This window comes from Cyrtonyx montezumae, unplaced genomic scaffold (genome assembly GCF_038088225.1).
Source record: "Cyrtonyx montezumae isolate F1298 unplaced genomic scaffold, pur_monq_1.0 scaffold_14, whole genome shotgun sequence".
Lineage (NCBI taxonomy): Eukaryota > Metazoa > Chordata > Aves > Galliformes > Odontophoridae > Cyrtonyx > Cyrtonyx montezumae.
This window is the reverse complement of record NW_027071870.1, coordinates 8881772-8897001: the sequence shown is the minus strand read 5'-3', so window position 1 is coordinate 8897001 and position 15230 is coordinate 8881772. Positions and strand designations below refer to the sequence as shown.

Genomic DNA, 15230 nt, shown 5'->3' with positions numbered 1-15230 from the left:
TCTACTGACTGCTAAAAACTTAGTGAAGGCTCTGGAAAACATAAAGAGTAGTAACCAAATAGGGTGGGCTACAATAACAGCATGTACTTCACAGTTTATATTACTTGCTGAGAAGTACATTTCTTTTGCTCAGTCTTTATCCATTAGAGAACGTTTCAAAGAATCTTCCTCTTTGGCAGCTTCATTTCTGCATGATTCAGAATTTGGACAGTAGTTCCAAGTACTATCACGTCCACACTACACATCTAATTCCATGACTGCATTCCTAGACGAAGACAATAATTTAGTATAATCCACTGTAATTTAAATGACTGCAATAGAAATCATCTCTATTGAATTTGAGGCAAGGCTGGGGAAGCACAGATCGAAACAATTGGCCTTCTGTCCAGGCTTTTCACAAAAAGGGTTAATCTGAAGCACTCAGCCTAAAGACAATTCCTCTCCACTCATCAGAGAGCAGGACAGGTCAGCTTAACCACTCTCTGGAGGTGCCTGCCTCCCTCCAAGTGACTGCAAAAGGATCTTTGGTGACTCAGCAACTGTGATGGGACCCTAAAGGACCAAGAATATTAAGTGGGACATACCAAGACACATGAAGAACTCTGTAAGAAACAAAAGGATTCTGAAGTCAGAATAATTTTTTTTAAGGCAGCTCCTTGCTTTTATGGTTTGGCTTCAGCTAAGTCAACATCTTTCTGACCTGCAACAGACTAACATACTTTCCAGAGTCCACAGCAATGTTGTTTTCAGCAGCACTGACTCCTGACCATCATGCCCCAGTTCCTGGGGCTCTTCTCCCAAATTCTGCAGCCCGAGCCCTTCTCTGCCTGACAAAAAACAGAGTAAAAAGCCCCCTCCCTATAGACAACAGCTACACAAATTTATTTTGGATTTTTATAAAATTATCTCAAAAAGAAAATGTATAAAATGAAAAGTTATGTTACATATTAGAACACAAGGGACATAGCATTCACATGCTATTTAACTACAGAGCAGAATAATAAAAATCTTTTCCCTTTTTTCCTTACAATCTGGTGGCAAAGTTGCTAGAGATTTATCACATTCAGCTTTTTGTATATGCCATATTCTTCAGCAACATGGGCCACAGTATATGCTTAGCAGCTGACTAAAAGACGTGGACTATGCAAACTGCAATGTAATACAAAATATCCATTTTGCAGAAGATGATACGAGTATTTACTAAAACTTTGATGCACCAAATGATAGTTGTAGCCACGCAACTTTGATCTTGAAAAAAAAAGCAAAAACCAATTTGCCACGACTGCAGTTCCTTTTACCCTCTTCCACACACTAAGAGGTACCATGAAGCGTGCCAGTGCCATTAGCTGAGAAGGGAAAGAGATGATGCTAATGGAGAGAAAAACACCTGTCAGCAATCAGGATACTTACATGGCACTGAAAAGCACAGGAAGAGATGGGCAGAAATACCTGCCTTGCTCTGACCTATCTTGATCTGTTCCCAGCCTGATTTGGCAGAAGAAGAATTTGACAAATCTTTTTTTTTTTCCCCTCTAGTTCTTATATCCCCATGTTTTACATCACTCAACCTCCTACCTGTTGAAGTCTCACCCAAATTAAGCCACACAATATGGAAGAAATATCTGGATCTCTCCCTACATCTCTCTAAGCATGCTGAGATAGGAAAGATACTTGAATTTCCTAACATGTTGTTACCATTGTCCTGATTGTAGAAGTTCATACCGTGCATCTGCTGTCTCAGCAAACCTCATTGCAACTTCATATTACACTGTTAGTAGTTCTACTCTCCAGTTGAAAAACATCTCACTTCCCCAGTGCAACCCAGTAACTGGACCTGCTGAGTCTTACTTCTTTAGACATATGCACATACTCTGCACATAGGACACTGTGTAACAGGAAAGAGGATCTTTTAATTATTTTTTTTAATAAGTACACACTTCAGCAAGTTATACATGCAGTATATAAAAGGCAACACGAGAAATTACCACGCAAAGTAGGTCAGTGAATGATCCAAACTTCTAGCCACACAAGATCTGAGCATTAATGATGCTCATATTTCTCTGTCAGACACATATGTAGATCATGCTGTCACTGTTCATTTATGGATTTGGGTGGAAATTTTATACATGTTTTATGATTGCTACTGCTCTCTCTGTGATGACACTCAGCATTTGGAAGCATCAGACTTACTAAATGTCTCTCTCCAAACACCAAATACAACATTGTGACAGCACAGAAGATTCACTGAAGGCAACAAGCTCAACAACAGCTTCATTGTTCAGCTTCCTTAATTTTATCCGGGAGTTACTGCAACACCTTCCTGAAGGCTCTGGAGAGTTCTTACCCCTATGAGGACTCTCTGACCATGCCATTCTTCTCCTGAATTTTCATGCTGGTTGCCACTTCTCAATCCCATCAGATATTAGCTAGTTGCTTTTACTGTCAAGAAGTCCTAATACCTTCTTTAGGCAGTAACAGATCTGCTCCTATTCTCAGAAGGCTGGCATCCATTACTGGCTAATTGTAAGCATGTCATGTTTTCTCTTCTGCTTTGAAGGAGCAGACAAAACAACCAGAGAGCCACACTGTTATCCTTCAAGTCCTCTTTAATAAGTCTCTGCTGCAATGGTGACAAATGCATGCAGCTGATTGAGATCACAAATCCTTCCCAGGGGAACAGGATTCTAAACTTCTTACTATGCATTCAAAAACATTTTTACTTTTAAATGTTTTCATAATATTGAAAACAAAAAATCCTAATATGTGGAAAATTATATATAGTAATAAGTAGATAATGATAACATTGCATGCTCTAATGGGAGACTATAGCATTGACAGTGTCATTGTTAGGTTTAGTGTGTTAATACATGGATGCTAAACAGAATAGACAGGGATACCCTTAAAACAACATGGTTGCTGGACAGTATGAGGGAAACAGGGTGCTGAAGTAGTACAGACACATGCTTTGCCACCTGGACTGTTAATCTAACTCAGCAGAGCTTTGGAAATATTCTAAAAATGTTTGTGCACATACTAGGAAAAGCAAAACTCCTAAAAAGAATGAACAGTCTTTCTTGAAGTTCACCACTATTAAATGGGTTTATTTCTGTGTTTTCTTGGCAATTTTCTCCACCTCACCAGAAATCTGGATTCATTCATTCTTTTATTTCCCTACTTTAAATTTTGAGAGAATAGAAAAAGTGAATGTATTTGTTTAGAGAAATAGGCTCTTTACAAGCTATTCTACAATTTCAGGTGATTTTTCTGCTTAAGATTACATTACAAGAAAACAAGAGGTTCCTAAAAAATGCTTTGATAATATAAAACTGTATGTTTGGTTGAGAAGTCACTTCACGCAAATGTTCTCCCCTATGAAGTTGTTGTAAGCCAAAATTTTGTTTTCTAAATCATAAAAATAATGGAAGTTTCTCCTAGTTCCTAATTATAAAAACATTCTGAGAATGGTAAAATACTCTAGATTAGGTCATTCACAAAGCCAAATATATGTCAAGTATGACAAGCATAACTATGTAATTTTTGAAAGCAAACTGAGATGCTTCCTGAAGTTCAACTTGATTTCTGTAGGAAACGAACTATAAAATAGCTACGCTGTGGTTCTTGGCTTCTTGCTGACAAAAGCAAATAAAAGCCATGCAATAGCTACCGTTTATCCTGCTGTTGTACTTTCACCCTTCAATCAGTGCTTACTGGGTTGTTCCTTGCAGTATATTTCAGGCAAAGGCTGTGCTAATTGTTCTCCCTAACAGATCAACACTTGTATGCTCACCTGTAAGATGCAATGTGATTTAACCTCTCTGCTTCTGTCTTCCAGCAGCTGATTTCCAGCTATCTTCGATCTGCTCCCTTTCTAACTAACATCCAGAGCTGGAAGAAATGGGTTATAGCATGCACTGCCTTAGCTATGTCATGTTGATGCCAACTGACATGAAACTGCTAGGCTGATTCATCCTAACTAATGCTTAAGTGGTTTCCTTTCAACACAGACTTGATAGGCCAAATTCTTCTGCCTGCCTCTTCAGAAACACATGACAAGGCTTAAAAAAAAAAAAAAAAAGGAATAATCTTCTCTAGCAACATTCTTTATTATAGATGTGATTAGAATACGACCCTCACAGGGGCACATGGTCATCCCAAGTATAGCCTATAAAGAGAAGGGCATTACTGAACTGCAGGTCAAAAGTACTGATACTTATACAGATGTGCTTTTACTCAGCATTCATCCTTGTAGGTGGTTTCCTTAAATATGTACAATTGAGCAAGTTAGGTTCCTTTATTACCAAAACCCCCGCAAATTACATTAAAAGCTCCAGCATTATTAGTTTTCCTTTAGTTTTTTATTTTAAATATTTTTAAAATTCTATACCAGTCTCAAATTTAGGTCCTCATGTGTTAAGATGAACACTACACAGTAACTTTATTCTTCTATAAATACTGTACTAGAGCATCAGCAACAGAAAGTTTTATTATAAAAGGTTGTTCAATGTTACTTTTCCAAGTAATCATTAAGCAAGATTTTAAATGATTAGATACACACTAAAAGGTTAAATCAAAGTAGGAGTCTGACTACTTCTTGGTACTTTCTTATATCTATCTATCTATATATTATTTCTTTTAATAGTTTGTTATTTTTTTTTAACTAAGCAATCATTCCTACTCTCCCAGAAGCTTATTTCCCACTCACAGCACTGCATCTTCAAAATGGTTTATGAAAACATTTATGAAATCTGCACATCAAAAAACAGGCAGAGAAATACAACAAAGAAAATGAAATCCAAAATTAAAGATTTAAAGATGGAAACACAAACTACAGGCCTTATCTTCCTCTTGTTCCATTTGCAACAATATTTGGCAAGTAGAACAGACTACTGTTTAGTTTACTTGCCTTATTTGTCTACTTGTGCATTTGTGTGAACAAAAAAACAACCCGTAATTCATTTCTTCCACTTATTTAGGAAAAAAGTCATGAAAGTGGTTACTTTGTTATATCATACCTTAGGCATATTTAAACAAATTCTTCAAGAATATTTCCACAACATGCTTTTCACCAAAAAAAGACTGTAGCAAATCCTATCAAGTCCTATAAGCATTTGTAGCCTTATTTTGAAGACATAATACTACCATACGTTATAAATGCACTATACAATTTAAGGATGCTGGAATCAGGCAAGATCATTAATTCAACAGTGACAAGACCGGTATTCATCACTTCACGTGCAACTACTCTAAGGAAAGACATCAAACAACTTTCATCTCATTCACATTCAACATGGAAATGCTCACTTGAAGAAAACTACTATTTTTCAAACTATTTACCTCAAGAACAAGCCAAAGCTGGTCTCCATTTTTCACATCTTTCTTGTAGTACATGCCATAGAATTTGACTACATTGGGATGATCAGAGAGAGCTTTCAAAATGTTGTACTCAGCTTCGATTTCTTCATCAATATCCTAGCGTCACAAATGAGAAATACAAAGCAGTAAATAAATAATCATATATGTAATATATACATATAGTAAGATTTTCAGACAGTTAAAATTGAGTTTGAAATAATGCAAAGAAAAAAACATATATAAGTATGTACCAGTAGCAGGACTACAAAGCTTGGCTCTGTTTCCTTGATACAAGTTGTCTTTTTTCCCTTGTTCTACACCTTTTTCAGCTAACAAACATATTGGGCATGACAGAGGAGCCCTCAGAAGAAAAAGCAAAGAGCATCTCAAGGTGAAGCCAGTGCAACCCACAAGTACACAGATGCAGGCTAGCAAGTTTGGGGGAGAGCATGCAGATGCCCTGGGCAATCACCAGTAATTTCTCCAATCTCTAAGCTATCCCCAGTCAGAGATGGTGCAGCTGAAACCACCTCACTACCCTCTGGGCACAAATATGACTACAGACACATCTTACTCATTAATTGTTCCACTTTTTGGAATCAGCTGGGATATATTTTTCTTATTTCCTTCTGTCACAGAAATTGGTGACATATGTGATCTCTATAGCTGAGTAGTGGCTTTGTGGTCAGATTTTTTAATTTTTTTTCAGTCAGACCTCAGGTTTCTTACACCGTGGGATAAGTCCATTTGGATGTGAGAGACAAGAATGAGGTTTGTTAGCACGTGCACTAGGAGTTATGCAAGACTATATAGGCCACACATGGAAGCTTGCAACTATGGGCACTGATCAACACAAGTGACCTCCTCTATCTATGTACTGAAAGAACCCACTGAGGGATAATATCATATTGCTTTACTTATACTGAGAAAACACGCAGTCTATCTGAGCCACACTTGTAGCAAAACAGCTGAAGTCATTTTCCTCCTGTATAGTTTAAAAATTGAAAAAATGTTGTTATCATACTTGTTCCCACATTAAACGTGTTTTTAATACAACTTGCTATATACACACATACAGAAAGAAATAGATGACAAATAAACAGTAGAGAAAGGCTGCCTGTGAACTCCACTACCTAAACAAATGGATTTCCCATCAACAAAAGACAAAAATCTTTCTCACCTTCCTCACCACAACCAAATAAGCAGATGCTTTGTAGTCCTAATGAATGACAACCCTTCTCATTTACTTTAGAACCAAACACACCTGTTCCTAGGAGGAGTTAGCACACTTATTTCTTATACAGGTCTTTTCAACTCTAAATCCAAGTTTCTCACATTAGCCTTTGGCTATTTTTTTTTTACTTGTCTCAGACATCTTTTCCTGCCACCAGTATCTTCAGGAATTAGGCTATAAACTTCCATACTGGGATTACAAGATTAAGTCTTCTCACAAGGAGGAGGTTTTTTTGTTTGTTTTTGTTTTAACTGGAGCAGCTGAAAAACAGACTTTTTCACCTCTCTTTCAAAAGAGAGAAATTAAGTAAATTTTCCCATACACAACACAGACCATAGTAAAAATGGAAAGAGAGGAGAGGAGAGGAGAGGAGAGGAGAGGAGAGGAGAGGAGAGGAGAGGAGAGGAGAGGAGAGGAAATTGAAAGAGGCAGAGGGAGGAAAAAGGAAGGAATGAAAGATAAGAAGGAATGAGAGAGAATTCATATGGCAAAAGCAAAAGGACAAAACAAAAAAGAAAAAAAATGTCAAGACCAAAAACTACACGCAAAACACACAATAGCTTTAGAGGCCTTGATAAAAGAAGAGAAGAGATTCCAATTCCTGGAAGAGAATTATCCCACTGTCCAACTGTGATTTATTAGAGATTTGACTCCTGAGGGGTACTCAGATTTTATGAGATTTTTACCATTATAAGGAGAAATGAAAGGACAGAGAATGAAATGAATATTCATTCTATGCATACTAGAAAGAAAAATCTTCCTCTGCATTTTATGAAAGAAGAGAAATTGATATATTTTGTCGAATTTAACAAATTTACCTGCATGAAACATAGCCAAAAGGAGTGACTCTTTTAGAAATGGCTAAGGGAATAATCTCATGTAAACTTAGATGTAAAATAACAGCTAAGAGTCTTAATGTATAATGGTGCTGACTTATAGCCCTAAGGACAAGACTAAGATTGTTCTCAGTGCCACCTCCATATATTATCATTTCAACACCTTCACTTTCTTATTTCAGTTTCAAAAATCTGAGCTGTTATTCAACAGAAAGAATCAGAAAGCTCTAAAAGTATTAAACATGAAATGTTTAGTTCAATTCCACGTCATCTGTGACAATGGAAATATAAGTTAAACTGAGTAATAAAAAAGCATGTTTTAACTGCTCTATTCTTCAGTCCACTCCTTATGCTGCACTACTCTGAAATTGTCTTCAAAGGAAAAAATTGTAAAATTTTAAGAAAATAGATAAAGTACCTTTTTCTTCATTGCAATGGCTCCCTCTGCAGCCATTAATAATACTTTCAGTTTAAACAAAAAGGTCTAGTTTGTACCTTTCACTGTTTCTAGCATTGGATTGCCATTTTAGTACTAACATGGAGGTACAGCAGCTGCTTCAGACCTCCTGTAAATAAGAGGGGAAAAAGAATATTATTCTTAGCATAAAAATATTATATTTGGTCAAGAATTCAAGTATTGCATTTTGATGCATTACTGACTTTCCACTCTATATCGATACCCTTGCCTCACCTATTTGCTCACTGAAAAACACACCTTTAAATATAGGTAACAAAAATAATTTCATGAGAAAATTTGATAGAACAAAAAAAACTAGTTTTAAAGCAAAACTAGAATTCTAATAAAAATAAATACATTTTTTTAAATAATATCATGATGTGCTGAAAAAAAATAATCTCAATGTTTCCAGTTGGACATTCTCAGATTATGGGAAGTCTGAGTGACAACTTTTGAGTTTTCAGTAGCTGAAATAAGCAAAACTTTAAGAATTTCAACTGATTAAGAAGAAAACTTAATTAAATCATTTTACTGAAGAAACAACAAGAAAATGGAACTTTTAAATCCACTTTTTTCATTAAAGAAAGGAACTTATTTTCAGCAGTTATACCTTTCTTGTCCTTCAATTCTTTATGTTGCATCTGTAACCACTGATTTTATTTTTTTTCTGACTTGTTGACATTCTACTGATCTCCTATTTAATCTGTATCTCTTTCCTTTGGGATCATCTTCCACTCATCCTCAGAGTTTTCATTTTGTACCTTTTTCTTACAACCTCTAAAGTCTACACAACATTGAAAGTTTCCCCAGTTCCTTCCATTAATCCTTGACAGAACCAGTTACCCATTAAGAACTACTTCTGAACACATGTGAAATATATGACAGGAATATTTCCTGTCATACCAGCATTTACATGAATACCAACTGCAAGAAAGACCTGACTATTCATTGTAAGCACAAGAATCTTGTTTACAAAAAAGCAAGAGTCCAAATAGAGTTTCCAATGTATTTGAATTCACCAAGGTCCGTTTTGCTTGGCCTTTGCATGGTTCTTTATTTTAGGAGAGAGAGATAGTATTGCACTGAGATGAGCTTCCTTTTGCTTCATTGAAAGAATACTGATCGGAAGCAGATCAATTGGAAAGAAAAAGATAAAGCATGACAGTAAATTTTCACAAACTTCATGGACTTGAACATGGGAACATACTTTGACATTGTGTGATATGTAGGGGTAGAGAGAGCCTTGTGTGGCTGTACAGCTTCAGAACTGCAGTGTTTCACACACCATGATGGGCTCTACTCCAGTTGCCCAAACGACTGCACAAAGGAAGCACTTATCTCATGTGGAAGCGTAAGATGTATGTCACAAAGCCAGGCTGCAGTTAGAACTAGAAACATCGCCTCTTGCTGCTACAGTCCTTGCTGATAAGCAGTCTGTAGTTTGCATTGCAGATTCCGGACAAACACACAGAGCAGCATCTGCCACTTGAGGCCTATATGAGCGTGAGAGAAACTGTAAAAACACCTTGAGAGTGCAAAAGATAAACTCAAAGGAGCCAATTGAAAAAGGAACAGTTCCTTGTCCTTCTTTTGCAGGTTAGTTTTCTCAAGAAAGATCCCACGCCACATGCCATTCCACTACAGCCATTGGGACCACCTGTATGAACCAGACTAACATTCTTCCCACAGTATTCTCCTAAGGAATCTGGCAGCCCGTGGTGTGGACAGGTTCACTCTTCTCTGGGTGGAGAACTGGCTGGAGGGCCGTGCCCAGAGGGTAGTGGTTAATGGAGTTAAGTCCAGCTGGCGTCCTGTAACGAGTGGTGTCCCCCAAGGGTCAGTTTTGGGGCCCATCTTGTTTAATATCTTTATTGATGACCTAGACGAGGGAATTGAGTGTACCCTCAGTAAGTTTGCAGATGACACAAAGCTGGGAGGATGTGTCAAACTGCCTGAGGGTAGGGAGGCCCTTCAGAGGGATTTGGATAGGCTGAACAGCTGGGCTGAGCAAAATGGGATGAGGTTCAATAAGACCAAGTGCCGGGTCCTGCACTTTGGCCACAATAACCCCATGCAATGCTATAGGCTTGGGGCAGAATGGCTTGAAGAATGTAGAGAGGAAAAGGACCTGGGGGTGTTGGTTGATGCTCGGCTCAACATGAGCCGGCAGTGTGCACAGGTGGCTAAGAAGGCCAACAGCATCCTGGCCTGTATTAGAAATAGTGTAGCCAGCAGGAGCAGGGAGGTGATCATCCCCCTGTACTCAGCTCTGGTACGGCCGCACCTCGAGTACTGTGTTCAGTTTTGGGCCCCTCACTACAAGAAGGACATTGAGGCCCTGGAGCGTGTTCAGAGAAGGGCAACAAAACTGGTGAGGGGTCTGGAGCACAAGTCTTATGAGGAGCGGCTGAGGGAGCTGGGATTGTTCAGTCTGGAGAAGAGGAGGCTCAGAGGAGACCTTATTGCACTCTACCACTTCCTGAAGGGGGGTTGTGGTGAGGAGGGGGTGGGCCTCTTCTCCCTGATAAGTAATGACAGGACGAGAGGGAATGGCCACAAGTTGCGCCGGGGAAGATTTAGATTAGACCTGAGGAAGCATTTCTTTTCTGAAAGAGTGGTCAGGCACTGGAATGGCCTGCCTAGGGAGGTGGTTGAGGCACCATCCCTAGCGCTGTTCAAGAAGCGTTTAGATGAGGTGCTAAAGGACTTAATTTAGTAGTTGGGTAGAGATAGTGATAGGAGGATGGTTGGACTAGATGATCTTATAGGTCCTTTCCAACCTTATGAACTTATGAACTTATGAACTTATGAACTTCCCCACAGAGCATTAATCTGCTGGCCAAATGTCAGCTACGGAATACAAAACCATGATCACTCCATGCTTTGTGTGTAGGGGCTACTGCCTTTGCATTTTCTATAGGAAAAGATGGATCCTCCTGTGATAGCTACATAACCTGGCACATTCTGAAAATGTAGAACCAACTATAACAATAATAATAAAGTATGCAGTTTTATTTTTAAATTGTCACTCCTGGCATTTGACCCAGCTGAAAGCACAGACTCAAAACAGACGTTTGAGGGTACACCTAAGGCGCCTAAAAATTCATAACTTTCTCACTATTGTGTGCAAAAGAGGAAAAGGAACACAGTTCAAAATATAAGAAGCTAGGACTCCTAGCTTCTTGTAGGGAAAGGAAGGAAAAAAAGCAGCTCTGTTGCTGAAATTAAAATACAAGCAAGGGAAAGCTGAAAGTAAAAGTAACGAATTACATTTGAGTTAGCAGGCTCCAGCTTTCAGTTCTAATGCAAATGATCTAACAAGACTGGAAAGAAAAAAAGGCCACATAAGAAATTCTGTTACAATCAAAGAAGCAAAAAAACCCGAGCAATTTAAGTAACTTACATGAACAGGATCCAAGATTTTGACTGCTGCTTTGCTGCCATTTTTCTTATTTAATACCTTGAAAACTTTTCCGTAAGTCCCTTTGCCAATAGTCTCAATTATTTCCCAGGTATCTGAAGGGTCAGGAAAGCTATCGAATATTATTGTTTTCCCAGTCAACGGAAGCATCTCCAATGGTGACTCCTAGGAAAATTGGAAAATTTCCATGTTCAGTGAATAAATGATCTTTCACAGATAGTTTCCTACAAATAAGAAATGAAGTACACATTCCACTCTCAAACACTAGAAATGTTTTTACACAAAGGATGCATATACTGAATAAGAAAAAAGAAAAGCTGCACTTGATACAAGTTTTCAATACAGTACCAAATAAAGGGAAATTCTCCTTCTCTGGAGACGTTCAAGACCTGCCTGGATGTCTACCTGTGTAACCTGGTCTAGGGAGATGCTTTGGCAGGGGGATTGGATTAGATGATCTCTAGAGGTCCCTTCCAACTCCTACAATTCTGTGAAATTCAAATGGTCGTTTGTATTAAATTGAGGCTTTGGTGAAGTTGCTACAAGCTTTCTCATGACAAAACTAAAATGTCATTCATAGAAAAATGCCCATTTTTCTGCAGTGTAGGGCAGTAGGAGTCAAGCTCACTGCTATGGTTACATAAAATCCTGATGAATCCTCCTCTGAACTTCTGAATTTTTGTGCAGAACTCATAAGGTCAAACAGCTGTAGACATTGCAACTTTATGGTCTTCTGACAAGCAAGCATTCAAAGTGAATGCTTTCAGAAGTGGAAAATGCACTTACCAAAGTACATGCACAACACCTATTTTACATACTGTAAGGAAACATTACACCTATGCCTTAGTCAGTGGTGGATACAATTCACTGGCACGTGCTTTTATAACTTTTATACCTACTATACAACACCTACAGTGTTAAAAAACAAAACAACCAAACAAAATGAACCCCCCACCTTTACCAATTAACCCACTACAGATATATTAAAAATTATGTTCTTATATTTCCAGCATTAGAGCCAAGACCAAAAAACAAGAAGCAGAGAACAGGACAGACTCAAGCTTTACTGAGCAAGGCAGAATCATTTTCATATACTTATTTTTAGAATTTTGTAGCCCGCTTTAAGAGTATTGTATCAACATAATTATTTGGGGATTTTTCAAGTCAACAGCATAAATCTATACACAAAGCACTGTATATCATATTACTCTGGTTACAGAAATTCTGCTATACTCTACTTTTTTTGAAAATGAACAGAATGCCTTCAATTTCAACTTCATCTGCAGCTTCCAGCATACTAGACATCCTTCTTTATTCATCTGCTTATTCATATAACCATATCACTGTAATATAATTGCAGAATGTACACCTCCCCAGATGCAGCTAAAATGGACTGTTGCACAAACATATATTGTACCATCTCTTTAAATTACCCCATATGAATACTGGCATATTGTACATTCAGACAAGTTTTCTAGGTCTCCTAGGGAGCTTGAGGTTCAGGATTCTTCCCACTGTTCTATTCTTGGCTGATTAGTTTGCTAATCACACAGAAGACAGGGTTTTCTCCTCTCCCCTCTATGCCCCTCCATTTTTTTCCCTTTTTTTTTGATATGTGTGAATATTATTACCAACCTCTATGCCAGCTCATGAAGCAAAGTGGAGTAACACCCTCTTAACATCAGGAAACCTATAGACGTCTGTAGAACACTGAGCACTGTGACCCTTGCCCAGCTCTTTGATTTCACAGACTGTAGGAGCAAAACGACCCACTTTTCTTTCTCATAATAAAATGTCCCTTAACACGAATCCAGGCTAATGTCATAGCAATGGGAGAGTATGAAGAAATGGAGAGCTACTATGCAAATCCCCAAATTCCTGTTCCAGATTAAAAGCTTCCTCTTTCCTTCTGTCCATACTTCCCTCTTGGATTCCTATATAGAAAAGCCATGCAGGAGGTTGATTCCAGTCTCTTTCTAAAGCATTCATTACCTTTCTACCTCGTGTCTACTATTTATCCATGCCTTAAGAGATCTACCATTTCCAAGCAAAGCCATCTCTTTCCCAGAAAACAAACAAGTTCTAACATCTTGGTTCAAAGATATATATATATATTTGCCTACAGAATAGAGCTCAAATAAAATTCAAATGTTCACCTTTCCTTAAAAAAATCACTTTATATGTATATATAAATGCTTTTTACTTAGCTTTAATTGTGACATAAAAAATGGTAACCAATTTATTTAAGAGATAACAATTCCAAACCTCTGCTTTGGTAGATTTGATAATGATGACATTTCAAAATTTCTGTCCGACCTTTACTTTTTAGAATAAAGTCAATTGTTTGCCTAAGGTTTTACTGAATACTCAATCCACATTCGATTTTTTTGAGGAAAAAGGTGGAGAACAAGAACCAAGATGTCCAAATCAATTTGTGTGTAGACAAAATCCAATATGTTTTCTACAGAATACATAGTTCTATATCAGAATTAAGGCCCTGTTATGTTTGCAAGAACACACAGCATGCACCCCCAATCCAGGCAGTTTACAGGACAAACACAGAAGTCACAAAAGGAAAAATCATTTCCTGCCTTTCAGGAATTAGTATTGAAGATGAAGGAATTCAAAGATCAGATTCACATATATAGCCGGTGCCAGAACCAACACAGGGAACACTCTGAACCTCAAAACACACCATTAATCAAAGGTGCACCTTTTCACACATGGTTTTCACAGCAAAGGACACATCCAAAACTGGCAGTTTCAGTCAGCTTCCCAGTATTCATAATTTCCCTATACATTAATTCCCTATACATTAACAGAATGCAGCTGAAACTAATTGGCTTCCTGTATGGAGTGCTGGAGTCCTTTTCATGTGCTGGCATTTTCCTCCACAAATCAGACTAGTTACATGTTTTCTTGTCTTAAGAAAAGCCAGTGCAAACTCACCAAAAGTGCATTCAATAACTGCCACTGTTCAATAATTTAATACCACTATTCCAAAAAGAATTATTTGCATCATCCCTTGTCTTTTGATTTGCATCTTCAAAATCACAACCTGAATAAGTTACAGTGAACGAGAACCTGCAGAGAAATTGTTCAGCTTTCACTTCTGTTATTAAAAGTATATTAAATAGAATGATTACAAGTGCTCTGTTCTTGAACAGAATGAACAATGTTTTATTACACCTCAGTGAAACTGAGACAGCTGATAATGATATAATTTTATATTTCAGCGATAAACAGGATTGCCTCTGGAATACATCTGGATGCTCCAATAACTGAGTAATTTATCAAACTCTTCACTATTAAAAATTTACTTCAAAAACAGTTTGTGACGTAATCCAAACTTCTGAGCTAGGAATGTACTCTCAAACCTCCATAAAAATCTTTGCAAGTGCCTCTGGTATGCTCAGAAAGTGACTAAATTCAGGGCTTTTAGAATCAAACAAAAAGATAGTTCAAGGAATTCCACGACAACAAAGCCAGTGTTGGGGCGGTTTGGTTGGTTGGTTGTGTGTTGGTTTGTTGTTTGCTTTTTGGGGTTTTTTTTTGTGGTAATGGTATTGTTTTGTGGGTTTTGTTGTTGTTTTTTCAATAAGAGGGTGATGTGATGTCAGTGTTGTGTTTATCACAGTTACAAAAATGAACTGGGAGATATTTTTTTCAAATAAGCCAACTTTATATGATTTTTGGCTTCACAGGTGGTATCAAAAGTACACACACACAGCAGACCTCAGGCCAGATGCTAGAGACATCCAGAAATATCCATATCATCTGTATAATCCAGGAACATCCATATCAAAAGTGGCAGATCACTGAATTGTCCTTTTTGGTGCCTAGCTAGTTTGGAGAGGGATGGGGAGCGGCAGCCTCATGAAGAACCCAGTATATGTCCTGTGGACTGTCAAACTGCTGCAATGGTTAATT

At 37.8% G+C, this 15230-nt stretch overlaps 1 protein-coding gene across 2 annotated transcripts in view; it reads right to left on the bottom strand.

Moving 5' to 3' along the window:
- MYO3A (myosin IIIA) overlaps positions 1–11450 on the bottom strand; it is a 94732-nt gene extending 83282 nt beyond the window's left edge. For both annotated transcript variants that reach the window (XM_065731578.1, XM_065731579.1), the window contains exons 1-2: positions 11283–11450; positions 5335–5469 (exon numbers count right to left, since the gene is read on the bottom strand). In XM_065731578.1, coding sequence (XP_065587650.1) covers positions 5335–5469; positions 11283–11450 — 303 coding nt within the window. The remainder of the gene's footprint in view (positions 1–5334; positions 5470–11282) is intronic.
- Between the last annotated feature and the right edge of the window lie 3780 nt (positions 11451–15230).